This window comes from Paramormyrops kingsleyae, chromosome 1 (assembly GCF_048594095.1).
Source record: "Paramormyrops kingsleyae isolate MSU_618 chromosome 1, PKINGS_0.4, whole genome shotgun sequence".
NCBI classification, from domain to species: domain Eukaryota; kingdom Metazoa; phylum Chordata; class Actinopteri; order Osteoglossiformes; family Mormyridae; genus Paramormyrops; species Paramormyrops kingsleyae.
This window is the reverse complement of record NC_132797.1, coordinates 29108856-29126351: the sequence shown is the minus strand read 5'-3', so window position 1 is coordinate 29126351 and position 17496 is coordinate 29108856. Positions and strand designations below refer to the sequence as shown.

General features: G+C 49.5%; 1 protein-coding gene across 10 annotated transcripts in view; it reads right to left on the bottom strand.

The window, feature by feature from the left end:
• The window catches only part of abi1a (abl-interactor 1a), a 32104-nt gene that overhangs the window by 3438 nt on the left and 11170 nt on the right, over nt 1-17496 (bottom strand). Inside the window, exons 3-10 of one of the 10 annotated variants that reach the window (XM_023823445.2) lie at nt 10905-11081; nt 7312-7326; nt 6012-6112; nt 5268-5408; nt 3789-3892; nt 2988-3083; nt 1427-1642; nt 539-625 (exon numbers count right to left, since the gene is read on the bottom strand). In XM_023823445.2, the coding sequence (XP_023679213.1) occupies nt 539-625; nt 1427-1642; nt 2988-3083; nt 3789-3892; nt 5268-5408; nt 6012-6112; nt 7312-7326; nt 10905-11081 (937 nt within the window). The remainder of the gene's footprint in view (nt 1-538; nt 626-1426; nt 1643-2987; nt 3084-3788; nt 3893-5267; nt 5409-6011; nt 6113-7311; nt 7327-10904; nt 11082-17496) is intronic. The other 9 variants (XM_023823447.2, XM_023823436.2, XM_023823446.2 and 6 more) reach the window with 9 other exon arrangements.

Here is a 17496-nt window from a genome sequence, read left to right as displayed (position 1 = left end):
CACTTGAAGCAGCATTCAGATTAGTGTAAGACTGAAAAAGAGAGATGACTGATGGGCCATGAGGAAAGTGCATCACATGGCCGGCTCAACACGACATGCGCCATCACCACCGCATCTTCTGAAGGCAGGATTTCTGGCTGCCAGATCCACAGCACTTGTTTGCCAAATATCATTTGTATTCTTTTTTTTTTTTTTTTTTTTTTTTTTTTTAAACTTTCCAATTTTTCCTACAAAAAGCAGTTCACGTTTCCATTCAAGCATTTGAGAGAAGGTTTGATACGTTGTTGGGCCCCCTGCAGACGTCCCAGCTGCCAGCCCCCACCTACCCACCACCATTTGGACAGGAGGTGGACGGCCTGGCATGGGGAAGCTACACGCCGTTACCGATGTGTGTCCGTCGGCTGTCAGCAGCAACGGCCAATAGGCACCCGAGAGGGGGGGGGGGATGTTTGATGGCAGAGGGAAATGTTTGGCCTGTTGGGGCAGGAAGGGAGGGGGACGTGACGTGGCAAGGCATGGTGGGAGCATGCAGACTTACTGTTCTCCTGCACCCTGGCAACAAAGCCTGTCAGGGGGATCTGTGGGGTCAGCTGGGGCATTGGGGGAGGAGGGGGGGCAATGGACACTGGGGGAGACACACACACACACACACACACACACACACACACACACACACACACACACACACACACACACACACACACACACACACACACACACACACACACACACACACACACACACACACACACAGGAAAGACAGATCAGGAGGGATTGGGAGGAGACAAACATAACCAGATGTCAGTCACAGTAAGACGAGGAGCACGGGGCAGGCAGGCAGGATAGGCTTCAGCACAGCCATTTCTCTACTAAATCGCTGTTGCTCAAGCAGGGGAAGCAAAGGCTCATAGGCTTATTGTACCCAGACAAGGCAGACACTGCGAGTTTGGTGTAGAGCGCGCTAGGGAGCTCATTTCAGGGTCGGTGTCATACCCGAGTTGTCCATCATACTGGTCCCGACCTACAGGAGTGTGTGTGTGTGTGTGTGTGTGTGTGTGCGCGTGTGTGAGAACGTGTTGTAGGGGGAAGGGAGGTGTATCAGTGGGGGGTGAAAAACTGTAGCAACAAATTCAGAAGACATCTTATATCATCTGAGTTTGTGTAAAACTCTTAGGGGATTTAGTAAGATTAATAATAGTGTTCATCAACATTGATTATTTTTTGTTGTGTATTATTAAATAGTATGTGAAATTGTCACGGGGGGGGGGGGGGGGGGGGTTATATTCCCACTGGTCTTCAGTCAACATGGCCGAACAGCCAGCGATCCAACCTAAACAGGCAGCTCTGGGTTGCTGGATTGGGGTGGATGACTGTGTGCAGTCTGGCGGGGAAGGGGCATGCAGGAGGGTGGGGTGAGGCTGCTTACTTGAGCTCGGGGGGTACAGAGGAGGACCCCCGTTAATGTGCGGCTGCTGCTGCTGCGGGGGGAACTGGGCAGAGACAGACGGCGCCCGTCTGTATGTCCCTGTCGCCGACACGTTGGAGACAGATGAGGCGGCCGAACCGTGCCGGGAGATATGTCGGGACACGGTGCCAAACTGTGACACAGGGGCGGGGCCAAGGCCGGGGCCCATAGCAGCAGCTGCAGGAACCAGGGGAGGAGCCGGGGGAGGGGCCACGGGAGGAGCCGGGGGAGGAGCGGAGAGAGAGAGAGAGCAGCAAGGAGGGGACAATTAGCCAACCCATGCCACCGAGAGGACCTACTGATCCAGCAGCAAAGAGGGGGAGAGCCAGCTTACCACCCAACAGGTGACAGGACTGCTGAGGAGGTGTGGAAAGTACAAAAAACAGCAACATTCAAGCACTTTCCAGGCTGCAACATCAACCCCCAACATCCCCACCACCAGCTGAGGCGATACCATTAGAGCGGGCAGCCGGCTGCAGGCAGGCACACCAACAGCGGGAAGCTGTATCTTGGCAGCTGCGCAAGGCCCTGCAATGGCGAAAAGGTCAACTGCTCTGCAGCAAGGTGGAAAAGCACGGGGGGGTGGGGGTCGGAGGGGGGGTGTGCAGGACGGTCATGAGGAGGTATGGTGGCGGAGACACCCGGCCTGGAGGGTGACGGAGGACCTGCCTGGATTTGCGAGCTGATCTTTAAGACGCAACACCAAAAAAAGCCCCCCCCCCCCCCCCCCCCTTTTGCAGATCCCCCCCATAGGGCTTCACGTGGCAGACCCTTGTAGGACCAGACCTCATCAGATTTTCAGATTAACTTCAGGGCATCAGGGAGATGCCGAATCCCACCCCCACGCCCCAATCAAACATTTCCTGTTTACACTCACAGATAACAGAAGGGGGGGGGGGGGGAGGCTTGTTGGGGGAGAGCGTCTTATCCAGGAGGGACAGAAAGACACATTACCAGCATTTGTCACAAAGATTTCTCGTTGGCTGTCTGACTTAAAAACACATCTGAACAAATGACACAAATTAAAAAATAAAAATAAAAAAAAAGAAATGAAAGAAAGATCTGAAGGTGTCATGTTGCACAACCTTCTCCAGCTGACCAGCCCATTTTGCCAAATCCCTCCCAAACATACACATGGCAGAGATCCGAGGCGTAGGAGAGCCCTCCACCAAGCAAACATCATGCTGGTAATCACCCAGAAAGTATAAGAGGCCCCAGAACCGCGTGAGTAACCTCAGGAGAAGTCTCATGAATCAAGATGACTGGTCAATAAAACCTAGTCAAAATTCCACCACCACTGCCGATATGCCAACAGGGCTAAGGGCAACCAATGCTGCTACTATGCTACTTGCTCGGGGCCACATCTAAGGGGCCAGCGTGCCATTAGAGACTTCACCGTGGCAGAGGGACAGACATATCACCATAGACACCTGGGAGACCCCGATTCAGACAGCTGGACGAGAAGGCGGCCGCGGGGACGCCATCATCCCAGCGGAGTCCACATGGTGTGGGCGGGGCTCACCTATCGGCGACGCTGCCATGAAGGGACCTTGCCCAGGCAGTGGGGGTGGGGGAGGGGGAGGTGGAGGGGCTCCGGAAGGAATGAACATGGGCGGCACTGGGCAGTGTCAAAAAAATAAATAAATAAATGATAAAAAAAAAAACACAAAGCCTCATAATGTTTATTACATTTATGTATACTTCCTCTACCTGCGCACACACACACACACACACACACACACACACACACTTCTTTGTGAGTAAACATAAGGGGGTGTTGCTATAGTAACACGCTCTCCGAAAGTCCCATTTCAGCATCAGTGCTTTCCTTTTCCTGTATATCGCCATGTGTTCCCCTGGTGATGGCCAACACACCGAATAGTGCCACCTCCTCCATCACATTTCCATCCAGCAAGAAGTGTGACACTATTATACTCTAAGCAAAGGCAGAGCAAGCGAAACAAATGACCTCCAGAATGCAGGAGTCGTGATGTTATTGCATAAATGCCCTCGACACAGAGCAGGCAGGGTGTGAATGAGCCGATGGGAATTGAAGTTCCTCTTTCTGACATCACCTGCAGAGCAATGTACCCATCGCAGAGGCGAGGGGAAGTTCACTCTAAAGTCAAAGAAACAGTCATGCCGGGCACAAAGGGCAATCTGATTGGCTGCTCTTTCATCCAATGGTGGATGTCCCACAGCATGAGTCTATCTCATAATCTGACTCCATTCTCTGGTGTATTTTGGTGCAGTAATGGTATACGAATGCAGTCAGGCCCTCTGCCGCCTCCACCTGGCTAAAGGAGAATGAGGCGGGTCTCACCTGGTCCCATGGTGGGGGGGGATGGCGTCGGCACGGCGATGGGGATTCCCACACTGCCACTGCCACCGCTGTTCTCCCGGCTGCCGCTGCCCCCGCTGCTGCCACTGCGTTTGGGGATACAGAGAGTCGTTAGTGACGGTGTCGCTAATGCGGAGAGCCGCCACCTCCGGCAGCTCATCACGGCCGAGGCGTATAACTCACAGCCAGCCGAAAGCCTCCGTTAACATGTGCTCTACTGAAAGCGGTAAATGAGATTAATGAACTCACAGCCTGGCTGCTAACCAGCAGGGTGTTTCACTGGATACATTTCTAAATGACGCACAAATGGAGTAGATCATCTGCAGTCGAATGCAGACAATACACCCAGAGATAAAACAATAGGGACTGTGTAATACAATTAAACTTAATGCAGAAATGGACATATTTAAATGAAGGGTAATAGTGGAGGGTCTGGACAATAATACAAGGTACAGGATTCTTCTCTTCCAAACGAGAGCTGGTATGTTAAACAGAGCTCATAAACCACACTAAACCAAGAGAATCACCACCGATCCCTGCTCTTCTACCGCAGTTTGACCGCCCCCGGATGCAGAGTGCACTGCAGCCTGCCTCTCCACGCACTCGTATCTCTATGGCAGGAACAGGAAGTGAGGCAGCCTCCATAGGCTGGGGTAATGCCGGGGCGGGGGGTTGGGCAGGGTGGGGCAGGCAGAGCACTCCGACAGTCACACTGTAATCACACAGAGCTGGCTGCGTTCAGAGCTGAACTCCTTACTGCTATTGTTTACATGTTGGTGATTCAAGTCCCATGACATGCTAAACCCCTTCAATTAAACATCCTTCATGAATCACTGAATGAGTATTTTAATGAATGAATGTTCTGCTGTCACACTCCTAACGTTAGAAAAGCATAACTACGGAGGAGCATGAATCCATGATCCGTTTCTTATGGGGGGAGGCCTTTCATTGCACAGTCATTGTAACACCTTTCACCAGCTAAGCTAATTAAGTAATAAAAGGCTATTGCAGACACTCCTGATCTGTTGAGACCCAGCAGTCCCCAAACGATAGAGAGGAGCATCATACACAAAGCAGTGTGACATGAAAACCAGTAACAACACTCAGTGTTGGGCAAATTACAAAAATACTCCATTACATACAGAGGTGGAAAGTTCAGGTCCAGAGAGTACAAATCCAGACCCAGGTTCTGTTTCAACCAACCAGCTGAGTGACTGTGACTCTTTATATTCAAGTGACCTGAACTTTCCCACCTCTTTCTGTAATGGAGTATTTTTGTAACTTCCCCAACAGTGACAACATTTGACTTACTTGACGTTTACTTCATCTGGCAGCAACGCTAAGAAAACCCATTTCCTCTAAAGGTATCGCATTCTCAGAATACACACGTATCCATCACTACAGCAGAGTGACTGCGGAAAGACGTACAGGCTGCAGCCCGTGGGGGGGGGGGGGGGGTACCTGTGAGTCCGGGGCCTCTGGCTCAGCGAGGCGGTGCGGCCCGGGCTGTGCTGGCTGCCCAGACGGGCAGGGCTTGTCATGTAGTCGTTGGGGACCGTGGGGGGCTTGACGGGCTCCAGGGTTTTGTAGGGAGTGTTGCGTCTGGGGGGGAGGGGGGGTTTCAGCGATGTCATGCAAAGGAAACCCAAAAAAAAAAAAAAAGCCTCCCCGTCTTTGTGAAGCTCCTGCTGCGGGAAAATGGCCGCACAAAGACAGCCAATGGAAAAACGGGCATTGTACACCCCCCCCCCCCCCAAAGAACAAAGTGCCCCGTTAATTTTCAGCCCTACTTGAATTGGGGTTTGAGAGGAGATAAGATCCAAACCGCATCGAACTACAAGCGAATGCGTCCCCAAAATGAACAGCGATGCAAATATGAGCGTGCATTGGTGCGTCGCACACGGACCGTTCTTCTTAAAGCACAGGTGGGCTCACTTAACCAGCAACCAGCAGCAAAGGCAGACAAAATTAGCATCTTAGAATTTTTAGTCAGCACATCCTGCAGAGATGTGTGGAGCCTGTGCTCAGCACACGCGCACACACACACACGCACACGCACACACACACGAGCCTGGCTACCCTAACAGGTACCAGCCACAGCCCCCCCACTCGCTGGCCCATCGGGCATCTCTGATCAACACCAGGCAAACTGCTATTCCCACAACAATAGCGGCAGCAGAGAGACGGCCCATAGCAACGGCCTACCCCAGGGTTCCACGGCCTGACATAGGCGGGCTGGGCGGCTTCTGTGTCGGCGGATTGGTCCTTGACAGCGTTCCCCCTCTCGCCGGTTGGTTGCTTCCATGCTGCAATGCAAACATCAAGGACATAATGTTGTGATACCCAAAAGTTTAGTGCGGCCCATACGGATAACTGAATGGTACTTCCCAGATATAAAGCAATCTTAAAATTCATTTTGTTCTTATAAACACTTATACTTCTTACACACACTTATACAATAACTGGCAGTCCTTCTTATTACACAAATTGGGTTTGTTTATAATTCAAGGTCAGATTAAACGTTGAAACAAGCTAAATCTTCAGTCTCATTCCGTATGATAAAATTCAATGTACAAGGCCCAGCCTAACAAAAAAGCACAATATTCTGAATCCCAGCCATTTTCACAACACAGCCCAGTCAAGAAGATCAGATTGAAATTTTAATTGCCACTGAGAACAACAGTTTCATGCAGTTATTTATACTTTTTAAAATACTTTAACCTGGGAAATACAAATACAGTAAAAACTCAGATTGCGAGCATAATTCGTTCCAGAAACGTGCTTGTAATCCAAAGCACTCGTATATCAAAGCGAATTTTCCCATTAGAAATAATGGAAACTCATGATTTGTTCCACAACCCAAAATTTTCATTAAAAATTAATACAAAATATAAAGTAAAAGTACATGAAACAAATTAACCTGCACTTTACCTATGAAAAGAATCGTGGATGGTGTGAGGGAGACGAAAGAGGAGAAGAGGAGGGTTATTTTGTAGGGCAACTTTCACTACAACTAAAGGAATCACTGCTATCTGTTGGCTCACTGGAATCTTTTTCTTTTTGTGTGACTAACAAGGAACCCATCCAATGACGGCTGCTTTTGCCTCCTTTTCGATTCCGTGGAAATGTGGACATTGCATTGTCGTTAAACAGATTACGTGACGCTAGACAGACGAAGCGTATACATAATACTCTTATTGCAAGACCTCGCTCGTTTATCAAGTTAAAATTTATTTTTTAATTTTGCTCGTCTTGCGAAACACTCGCAAGCCAAGTTACTTGCAATCCGAGGTTTGACTGTATATGGAAAAGCCTTTATAGGTACTACTAGAGTGGTATAGACTACAGTCATTACACTAATGACATTTAGAGGTGAGTGAAACATGGCAGTTCTAGTATGGCTACAATGCATCTATGAGGAACTAAGAGGCAGAGGAGCCACACTACAGAGACAGCAGCAGAAGTGAGCTACAGAATTATGGGGCATGAGTCAAACATCACTTACCTTAGCTTTCAGCCACTTAACGTGGGCAGAAAAGAAAGAAAGAAGAACATGTCAAAGGAAAGGGGAAAAAAGAAGGTACAGTGGAAGGTAAACATTCATTTTTCACAAGTTTCTGAATGGTCCTGGAGACACGGATGGAGAAATTGTCTTAGGGTGGAGGTCGGATCAGACAGACAGGACACCTGACAATTCAGGGAGCAGGTGGCACTGGCACGGGCAGGGACCTGGCTGTAGCCCCCCAGATGGGCACTGGTGACATATAACACGGTGCATAAAAGCAGCAGTGACTCGTGTTAAAGGGCCAGCAGGGCATCTAAACATTACAGCGACGCTACACAAACGCGAAGCCTGGTGCTCACAGCCAGGCTGCTTTACTCAACACCCAGGGTGCCGTGAGAATGGCCGTGACTCAGTACACGGCCGTGGCCTCGAACAGACAACGTCTCAGAAGCAGCCGTCGGCAAAGAGATTACTAAGGGGTAACATGGAAAGGCGAGCGTGCTCGAGCAGGACAGGAGATAAAGCAGAAACAACGCAACTGAGATATGGGGAAGACAGTAGGCGAGTGGGGCAGACGACACAGTGTTCAAAGTCCATATAGGTATGAGATCCAAGCACATCCAAAATAAACCATAAAAGCCATAATAAGCACTTCCTCTGAATCACCACTTGATACATTTTAGCATTAAATTTTTGCAAAACCTCCCTGGGAAATTCAGCTGCTCACAGCCTGACGCACCGGTGCTCAGAGCCTAGGAGACAACGCCTGGCAGAACCGGCCCTGACAGGTTCAGGGACGCTCCCACACCCCCCTGCGGGCGGGGGCCACCTTTTCCAGGTCAGGAATGTGACAGCTTACGGCGGTTGAACAATCTCTCTAGCCTGTGGGAGGAGTGTCCTCGTTCACACTTGCAAAACAAGCAGCAGAATGAGCCGAGGTGTGACTGGGGCAGCCTTAGATTTCATGGAAGGGCCAGGTGTGGTACCCTAGGGAGGGCATATAACCTGGGGCCACCCGAGCAGCTTCCCAAATGCTGGGTACAGAGGTGCTAGAGACAAAACTAATATCAGAAGGCAAAATGAGAGTCTCATGGCAACTGCTGAGCCTGTTAAAGCGTTAAAAGCTCTGTGTAAACGTGTTAAGGTGTGGAGAGACATTGTGCAGCATCCTTGGCCACGACCACAGGAATACAAAGAGGAGGACTCGCAATTCCAAGGAAAACTGGAATAGCTTACAGTGGACTTGAACATCACACTGAGGCAGAGAGAGATCAGTCGGAGTATGTTTACTGTTCCAGGTCCAGTTTGTCTGCATTGAGGCTAATCCCTTTGCTATTGATAATGCATGTAACTGCTTCTCAGAACCTTAGAAACAACCCCAGCCCTTCCATGCTCTTTAAGAGCTGATGGAATAAAATAAACCCTTCTGCAAATGCCACGGCTACTGTTGCAGGGCTTGATAATCCTTGAATTGGACGACTCTTGGCAGGCTGCAGGGATTTCAGTAAGTAGAATTATATTTTCGCAGGATTACCAGGACACATGTACAGTTCCCTTTCCTTGGCTCTAAGGGGTGGCGGGCGTGATTACACCACACAGCAGACGGAGCCAGCGGAGGGCTTTTTGCATTCGGGCGAGTTTTCGGCACGGCCCTACACAAGCTGACGATGGGAAGCGTTCTTCCCGAGGAGGCATAGAGCTAATTTCGAAATGTAATTTCCGAAACGCCGACAGACGATAAATGAAGCTTTTTTCCCCGGGCCTGTCAAACCCCTGACAGGGCCCGTTTTTCAATCAGCATCTACGCTGAACAGACTGGCTTCCACTCTCACGCTCGCTGCCCCTCTGAAATCCAGCCCGCACGATGAAGGGCCTGCGAGTGGGGAGGGAATAGCCCTTCGGGGGGGGGGGGGCTATAAGGGACCATTCATTAACACATCGGGGAAATTCTCATTAAAACTGGGAACTGCAGTGGCTTGTTCAAATGGAGAGGGAAACTCCTCCTTCTGCTCTCCCGCAGGATAACCAACGCTGGCCCAGAATTAAATACGAGCTGGGAAAACGTCTTTCGATCCTAAGACAAGTCATCTGTGTCTCTAAGGCAGTGGTGTAGTGGTGACTGGGTATGTAGGTATACTATTATACCGTATAATTGTGTACACACACTTATCCTCTGACTGATATGCATTTCTGACAACATTTTGGATGGGCAGACAGTAGTTGTGGGGTGGTATAAGCAAAAATTTGTATCACGGTATTTAAGATTCTGGTTGTCTTGCTGTATATCGCGGTATATACAGTATATAGCGGTGTTCTTTTTTGGTCTTTTTAAAAATGACAACATATGGAAAAAAATAAAACTGCTATAATTCTTCTTTTTCCTTTTACCTACATTGCCTTGCGGTAGCCCGTCTGCTTCTGGCTAGCTACCTTAGGCTAATGCTTCGTACACAGAAAGCATGACGGGAAAAAGAAAGTTATTTTCTCTCAATGACAAATATAGAACAAGCCACAGAGATGCAGCAGCGAAACTACAATTAGCGCTTTGAGACAATGTAATGTAAAAATGCACTGCATAAATTAAACTGAACTGAATATTTACATACAGTACTGTATAGTATTATAGCATTTGAATTATACACAGTTAAGTAATTTAATTTGTACAGTACAGTAATTTGAAAAGCATTGAAACAGCTGTACTGTATTTTGAAATAATGCTCTCAATACTCTCTGCCCAGCGATCCATAATGTTTGTAGCAGGGAACAATATATCATCTGCTGCCTACTGAAGTGTTAAAGCTCTTGTTTCAGTTATGCTATGGTATGGCGGTATATAAAATTCATACCGTACAGGACATTAAAATCGGTATAGCCGCCAGCACTGGTATACATAGACACCACACACCAGCACTACAGCTCTGCTCGAAGGGGATCCTTCTACACAAGATCACATTACCTCACCAAAGCATCAGCCAATATTTCCAGTCCACGTTTTAGGGACAGATTCATCTTAATTTAGTAAAACAGTTTTCATTAATTTAGGAATGCACTCCCAGATACCACTGAAATGCATGCATACAAACTTTTTACAAGAGACAATACAATAAGCATCCATCTTCTCCGGAGACCTTTTTGACCTGTGATTGGCTCTCACTGGCATTACCGCCGCTTATCTTTCCATAAAACGGCCATCCCGGGCAAAGCCTGGCCGCTTAATTCAATACAACGACAACAGATTGGTTCCGCGAGTGGCAGGCAAACCAGACTCCCGTTATCGAGATGCAGACTCCATTAGCTATCGCATCATCTTTTTTTTGGGAGTAAATATTCAAACCCTGAAATAAATGTACAAAGTTAAAAGCTTACAAGGTCTTACTGTGGACACGAGACTGTGTAATTAAATGCGAAAGGAACAAAAAAATATTCAATTATGAAACTAACTGCTGTTGAGTCCAGGTTCAATAAAGTAGAGCTTCAGAAAAAAAGCTTCAGCCCGAAATATAGAGGCATGTTAAAAATCTTCAGGTCAACAGGATTGCAAAGATGCATTTAGCATGTTAGCTGCTAAGTGGCGTGACTCCCCAAGCACTCACCTTAACCCCATGGCCCACGTCGTCCAGCACGGTGTAGTCGATGGGCTTTCGGATGTACCTCACAGGCCGCTCCACGTTGGCGGGGGCGATGATCTTGTGGGTCCTGGACGTGTTCTTGTTTGTGGTCAGGATGCCGATTTCTCGCCTGGCCACCTTCTCTTTGTGGATGTCCACCGTCTGGATGAGAGAACAGGGCTTGAACATGACATGTAGAGAGCTGGGGGTATACGGGATGTTACAGTGACTAAATCATACAAACAGACAGATACACTCTTCAAATACTTCTGAGCCCCATAACATACACAAATGCTGGCAGAGTAAAACCACAGGTCATAAAACAGCTATAAAAAGAAAATGCAACACAATGGCCTCATGAGTTTTACCTTGAATACAGGCTTATACCTTTTAATATCAAGTTTGTTCTTTCATGTACGTTTTCAAGGACTCCATCCAAAGAATATCCATCCAACCATCCGTCCATCCATCCATTGTACCTTACACATTACTGAGTGAATATAGCCTGAAGCATTTCCCGGAATTCTGCAGGGGAATACCATGGGCTGGATGCCAGCCCTACCCTATATCACTGAAACGCCATATTTTAGAGCTGAGGGCAAACCCAAGCGGACGCGGGAGCATCTACATGCATGAGGCCGGCTGCTCACCAAGTCACGTTAAGGCAGGGCCGCTCGATGCCGAGGCCGGCTCCTCACCAAGTCACGTTAAGGCAGGGCCGCTCGATGCCGAGGCCGGCTCCTCACCAAGTCACGTTAAGGCAGGGCCGCTCGATGCCGAGGCCGGCTCCTCACCAAGTCACGTTAAGGCAGGGCCGCTCGATGCCGAGGCCGGCTCCTCACCAAGTCACGTTAAGGCAGCGCCGCTCGATGCCGAGGCCGGCTCCTCACCAAGTCACGTTAAGGCAGGGCCGCTCGATGCCGAGGCCGGCTCCTCACCAAGTCACGTTAAGGCAGGGCCGCTCGATGCCGAGGCCGGCTCCTCACCAAGTCACGTTAAGGCAGCGCCGCTCGATGCCGAGGCCGGCTCCTCACCAAGTCACGTTAAGGCAGGGCCGCTCGATGCCGAGGCCGGCTCCTCACCAAGTCACGTTAAGGCAGGGCCGCTCGATGCCGAGGCCGGCTCCTCACCAAGTCACGTTAAGGCAGGGCCGCTCGATGCCGAGGCCGGCTCCTCACCAAGTCACGTTAAGGCAGGGCCGCTCGATGCCGAGGCCGGCTCCTCACCAAGTCACGTTAAGGCAGGGCCGCTCGATGCCGAGGCCGGCTCCTCACCAAGTCACGTTAAGGCAGGGCCGCTCGATGCCGAGGCCAGCTCCTCACCAAGTCTCATTAAGCACCACGGCGCTCAAAGAGAAATTATGACTGTCTCTTCAAGACGGGAAGATCCCTCAACACGCCTCATGGTCTCACCACTGACTGATGGCCCTGGCGCCCACCGCCCTCGCGTGCAGATATGCACCTCCTATCAGTGACCTGGCATGCCAATTTGCTATAACCCAGTTAATGTTTGCTTCTGTTGTGGGGGGTGGGGGTAAATTCACTTTACCAGACAGCCAGACTCTATCCATTCAACTCAGAGCTACTAGGAAGTTCAGACTGAAAACAAACCTCCACACTCTTGAAGTCCAGTGACATAACTGGGTGTAACCACAGACCTCCATGGGACACAGCTGCAGACATACACCCCTGTAATGGCAGCCACTGAACTGGAACACACCACCCACACACCCTGCACCCACCCCACCCAGAGCAAAGGAATAAGGTGGCAGTTCGATTTGAGGAATCAAAAGAGCTCACCTAGAAACATGTAAATGACAGTCTCAGAAGGGAGGTGGGATGCCGCCCCCCCCCCCCCCCCATCTGAGCCAGCCTATGCACCAAAGCCAGCTACAACACAGGAGCTACAAAAGTAAATGTATACTAAAGAGGCTCTGGGGAGGGACACATGGGGAGGGAGGATGCCAACCAGCCCCAGGCTCCCCTCAAACACCTCCGCACTCAGCAGGGTTAAGCCAAACCCACAGTGAGCATCTGCACAGCTAGAAGCAGGAGGAAGTGAAAGATCTAGATCTAGGTGGGTGCGTTTCTCCTCACAGGTGGAGAGGAAAGCCTGTCCTTCATGCTGCAATTTGCTCAAGTGTTTCTGTCCTTTGATACCTGCTTACTGTCCACCCCGTTTCCCATGAACCCTTGTTGTGAATGAAAAGGTAGATGGGTCCAGAAGATACTGAAATCCTGGGGGGAAAATGTGAAACCAACTAACTGTTCTCTTGAGAGTACAACATGTTCCTTGTTACAGCGAAGAGACACACTTGAGATTTAAAATTCTGGGGAGATATCAAGTTCTTAAATGGCACGGCCATTGAGATTCATCTCCTCCCAGAATTCCAAGCAACACTGACATCATGAATGCCCCACTCCTCCACAGGGAAGCTTACTGGGCTGGGGGGGGGGGGGGGGCACCAGCAGCTGCCGTCCCCATACCAGCACTGCCAAGGCCTTCCAGCAGCTGTCCTGCCTCAGCCCACTCCATCCTCATCTCAGTCCAGCTCCCAGCCCACCCTCCCAAGCCTACCCCCATACCTCTATCCCCTTGGAGGGTGGGTGTGTGGGGGCAGGAGATTGCGGAATGTTTGGGGAAACTTCCCCATTCCTGGATGCCCAGGGACTTCAAGGCCCCGCCCCAGCAAGTAAACGGAACTTCTTCAGCGGCTCCATCTGGGCCAAGGTCACATGACGACACAGAGCCTCACAGGACTCTGAGCTGATCTCCAACAATCTAGGGCTTTGTTTGCGTGAGGCCATTTTTAGATTTCTCGGACAAGACTTCTGGCCTAAAGTGTCAGTCGAGACAGTTCCCATGTCACGGTTTTGGACCTGTGATTTGGTGTAAGCCACGCACGCCTGCGGCGATCGGCTGGGCACACGCACGCTCAGACTCGAGTTACACGCGTCTGTGAGGGGTCAAAGGTCAATCACACCAGCGAAAGAAAACTACAAAAGAATGGAATTTACGAGCCACGGGAAATGAGGCTTTATCCTCATATGCCACATGGCCGTACGCCAGAAAACACTCCGGATGGATCGTTTTGTCAATTTACAAGCTACTTCAGCAGTTTACAGATGGGAAAAAAATAATATATATATATATCAGAACTGCCTTAATTCTACGTGGCATTGATTCAACAAGGTGCTGAAAGCATTCTTTAGAAATGCTGACCCATATTGATAGGATAGCATCTTGCAGTTGATGGAGATTTGTGGGATGCACATCCAGGGCACGAAGCTCCCGTTCTATCACATCCCAAAGACGCTCTATTGGGTTGAGATCTGGTGACTGTGGGGGCCATTGTAGTACAGTGAACTCATTGTCATGTTCAAGAAACCAATTTGAAATGATTTGAGCTTTGTGACATGGTGCATTATCCTGCTGGAAGTAGCCATCAGAGGATGGGTACATGGTGGTCATAAAGGGATGGACATGGTCAGAAACAATGCTCAGGTAGGCCGTGGCATTTAAACGATGCCCAATTGGCACTAAGGGGCCTAAAGTGTGCCAAGAAAACATCCCCCACACCATTACACCACCACCACCAGCCTGCACAGTGGTAACAAGGCATGATGGATCCATGTTCTCATTCTGTTTACGCCAAATTCTGACTCTACCATTTGAATGTCTCAACAGAAATCGAGACTCATCAGACCAGGCAACGTTTTTCCAGTCTTCAACTGTCCAATTTTGGTGAGCTCGTGCAAATTGTAGCCTCTTTTTCCTATTTGTAGTGGAGATGAGTGGTACCCGGTGGGGTCTTCTGCTGTTGTAGCCCATCCGCCTCAAGGTTGTGTGTGTTGTGGCTTCACAAATGCTTTGCTGCATACCTCGGTTGTAACGAGTGGTTATTTCAGTCAAAGTTGCTCTTCTATCAGCTTGAATCAGTCGGCCCAATCTCCTCTGACCTCTAGCATCCACAAGGCATTTTCGCCCACAGGACTGCTGCATACTGGATGTTTTTCCCTTTGCACACCATTCTTTGTAAACCCTAGAAATGGTTGTGCGTGAAAATCCCAGGTGTTCCTAATAATCCTTTAGGTGAGTGTGTGTATGTGTGTGTGTATATATATATATAAAAAAAAAATTTCCCCCCCCATCTGTATATACACACATACATTATATATACACACACACACACACACACACACACACACACACACACACACACACACACACACACACACACACACACACACACACACACACACACACACACACACACACACACACACACACACACACACACACACACACACAGAAACTGCCGCAAAGTGTAGCCTTGCACTCTCCAGGGAGACAGGATCGCAAAATGCTTACAGCTTGAGTAACGCTCTCTGAATGTCATGGTGCAGTTAATCCGGCAAGCAAAACATGGTGATGGGTAAAAAATAACACAAGCACTTTTAGAACATTTATAAAAAAAAAAAAATAATAAAAAAAAAAAAAACCCACACAAAAAAAAATTAAGGGGGAACGCAGTCACACCCAGGGGTTCCAGCAACTGACAGGGTGGAACCGATGACGGCAGTTTCCTGCCATGACGAGAGCAGCGAGGCTGAGGGTGCGAATGAGGGGCAGCCCCCTCATGGGTAGGGGGGTACATCCTCGGGACTGTCTGCAGCTGAGCCGAGCAGAGACACACCTCTGTCCCGGGAACAGGGCAGACAAACAACCTCACAGCTTCGCTGCCCTGGGGCCTGCTGAACGTTCTAGAAGGTCCATCTGTTCAACCCCCCCCCCCCCAAACACCACCCCCCACCAGAGACCCCGTTAACACAGCTCTCAGGAGGCTTCAAAAACAAGCAGAGACAGCAAAAGGTTTAAGAAGCATGAGGCGACTTTCATGGGTAGGGGCGGGCCTGTCAGATTTTAAATTTTAATCCAGAACGTGCCTCCTTTAGCAATCAGCATTTCAAGGGGAAGAAAAAACAAAGGGAAGACAACAAAATCCCACACTAACAGCTCTCCGGATGCCAGGTTCAGAAGCCACAATTCCTCACGCTCATCTGGACTTACACAATGAAAAATAGTAAGATTAATAAATTGATTTAGTGTCAAAGTAAGGAGGGAAAAGGTGGGCACCTTTTGTGTGTGACGGTGGTATCCCCCACCCCCACCCACAAAACAATGGCAAATAAAATAAGGAGCCAGAAAAGCAAGCGCAAATAGGATCCCCTCCACCCACTTCCTGGATGTGTTTTCAAGCAAAAGCCCTCAGGGATGGTCCAACCCTGCAAGATGGTCGGGGCTGGGAGAGGGAGGGGTCAGCCGCTACAAATGCCCTGAAATGACCAACGGCAGCATTAGCGGCTGCCAGTAAGAGGGGGCTAAGCGATCTGCGCTGCTCCTGAAGGGCTCCCAGGGTTGGGAAGATTGTGGATTTGATGCTCACAGCAAAGAAATCATTAAATATAAGCCAAGACAGAATGGCTGGGCCAAATGAACGCAGGACTTGAATCAAGGAGTTTGTTCTGTTAAGGTGTTGCCAACTAATGACTCACATTTTAAAAAATTGGCAGCAGTTTCAAGAACCTGAAGGTTGCAGAGGTCCATCGGTGACGAGAATGAAGGAGAGATAAACCCACGTAGACTTCCTGGCTTCTGCATGAGAGAGGAAACTCAAGCCGATATTCTCTTGAACGAAAAGGATTTCCTGTAGAAGACGGACATCTTGGCTGAAGAAACACTGATGAACGACTGGTGTGATGACTCTGGGCTTCCAGGGAAGACACCACAGGGACCATTGGTCAACCTTTCCAAACTAAAACGAGGATCGGTGGAGGGAGCGGTGAGTCACAGTGGAAATCCAAGCATGCGGTGACACACCAACCATAAGCTCTCCAAAAGTCACCAGGAGGCCAGCACAGTGAGTCCGCCAATGTGGGCTAGAGGCCAAGACGCCAACCTAACCCTCAACACAACAGCCGGCCTGACTCCCACCACCCACCTCCCACGTCACAGTCAACCACCGGCTTTGAGGACCGACACCAAAGCCTGGTTGTTCTTCATCTATGAGTGGCATCTACACGTTTACACAAACACAGGGGCAGAGCGATTTCACTGGAAGTGAGGCAGCATTAGATAACCGACTGCTGACCAGAGGAATGTCAAAACCAGCTTCCTATTACCAACAGGAAGTCCGGTGATCTCCAGCTGCCCTGTGACAGGCTGTGTGTGGTCACTGGTTTCCATGTGAATCCGTTCTCCAGGTTGAAACTGCTTCATTTACTAATCAGGTTACCAGTCTGTGCTTTTCCTTCGCACTGTCAGAAAGACCTGTCGCTTATTCTCAGAATGTCCCTCAGGGGTTCTGTAGACCAATCAAATACCTACCTAAACCTGGTCACAAGATCACCATGCCAAAACATATTCCTAATTGGCATGGCAAGCAAATGGAATTCCCAATATTGGAGCGTACAAGCCGTCACAACAGGTACAATTAAGCAGCTCCCAGATGCGCTAGAGCCAGTGACAGCCATTATCATCGGGTTGGGAGGGGCTGACATGTGATGTCACACAATGT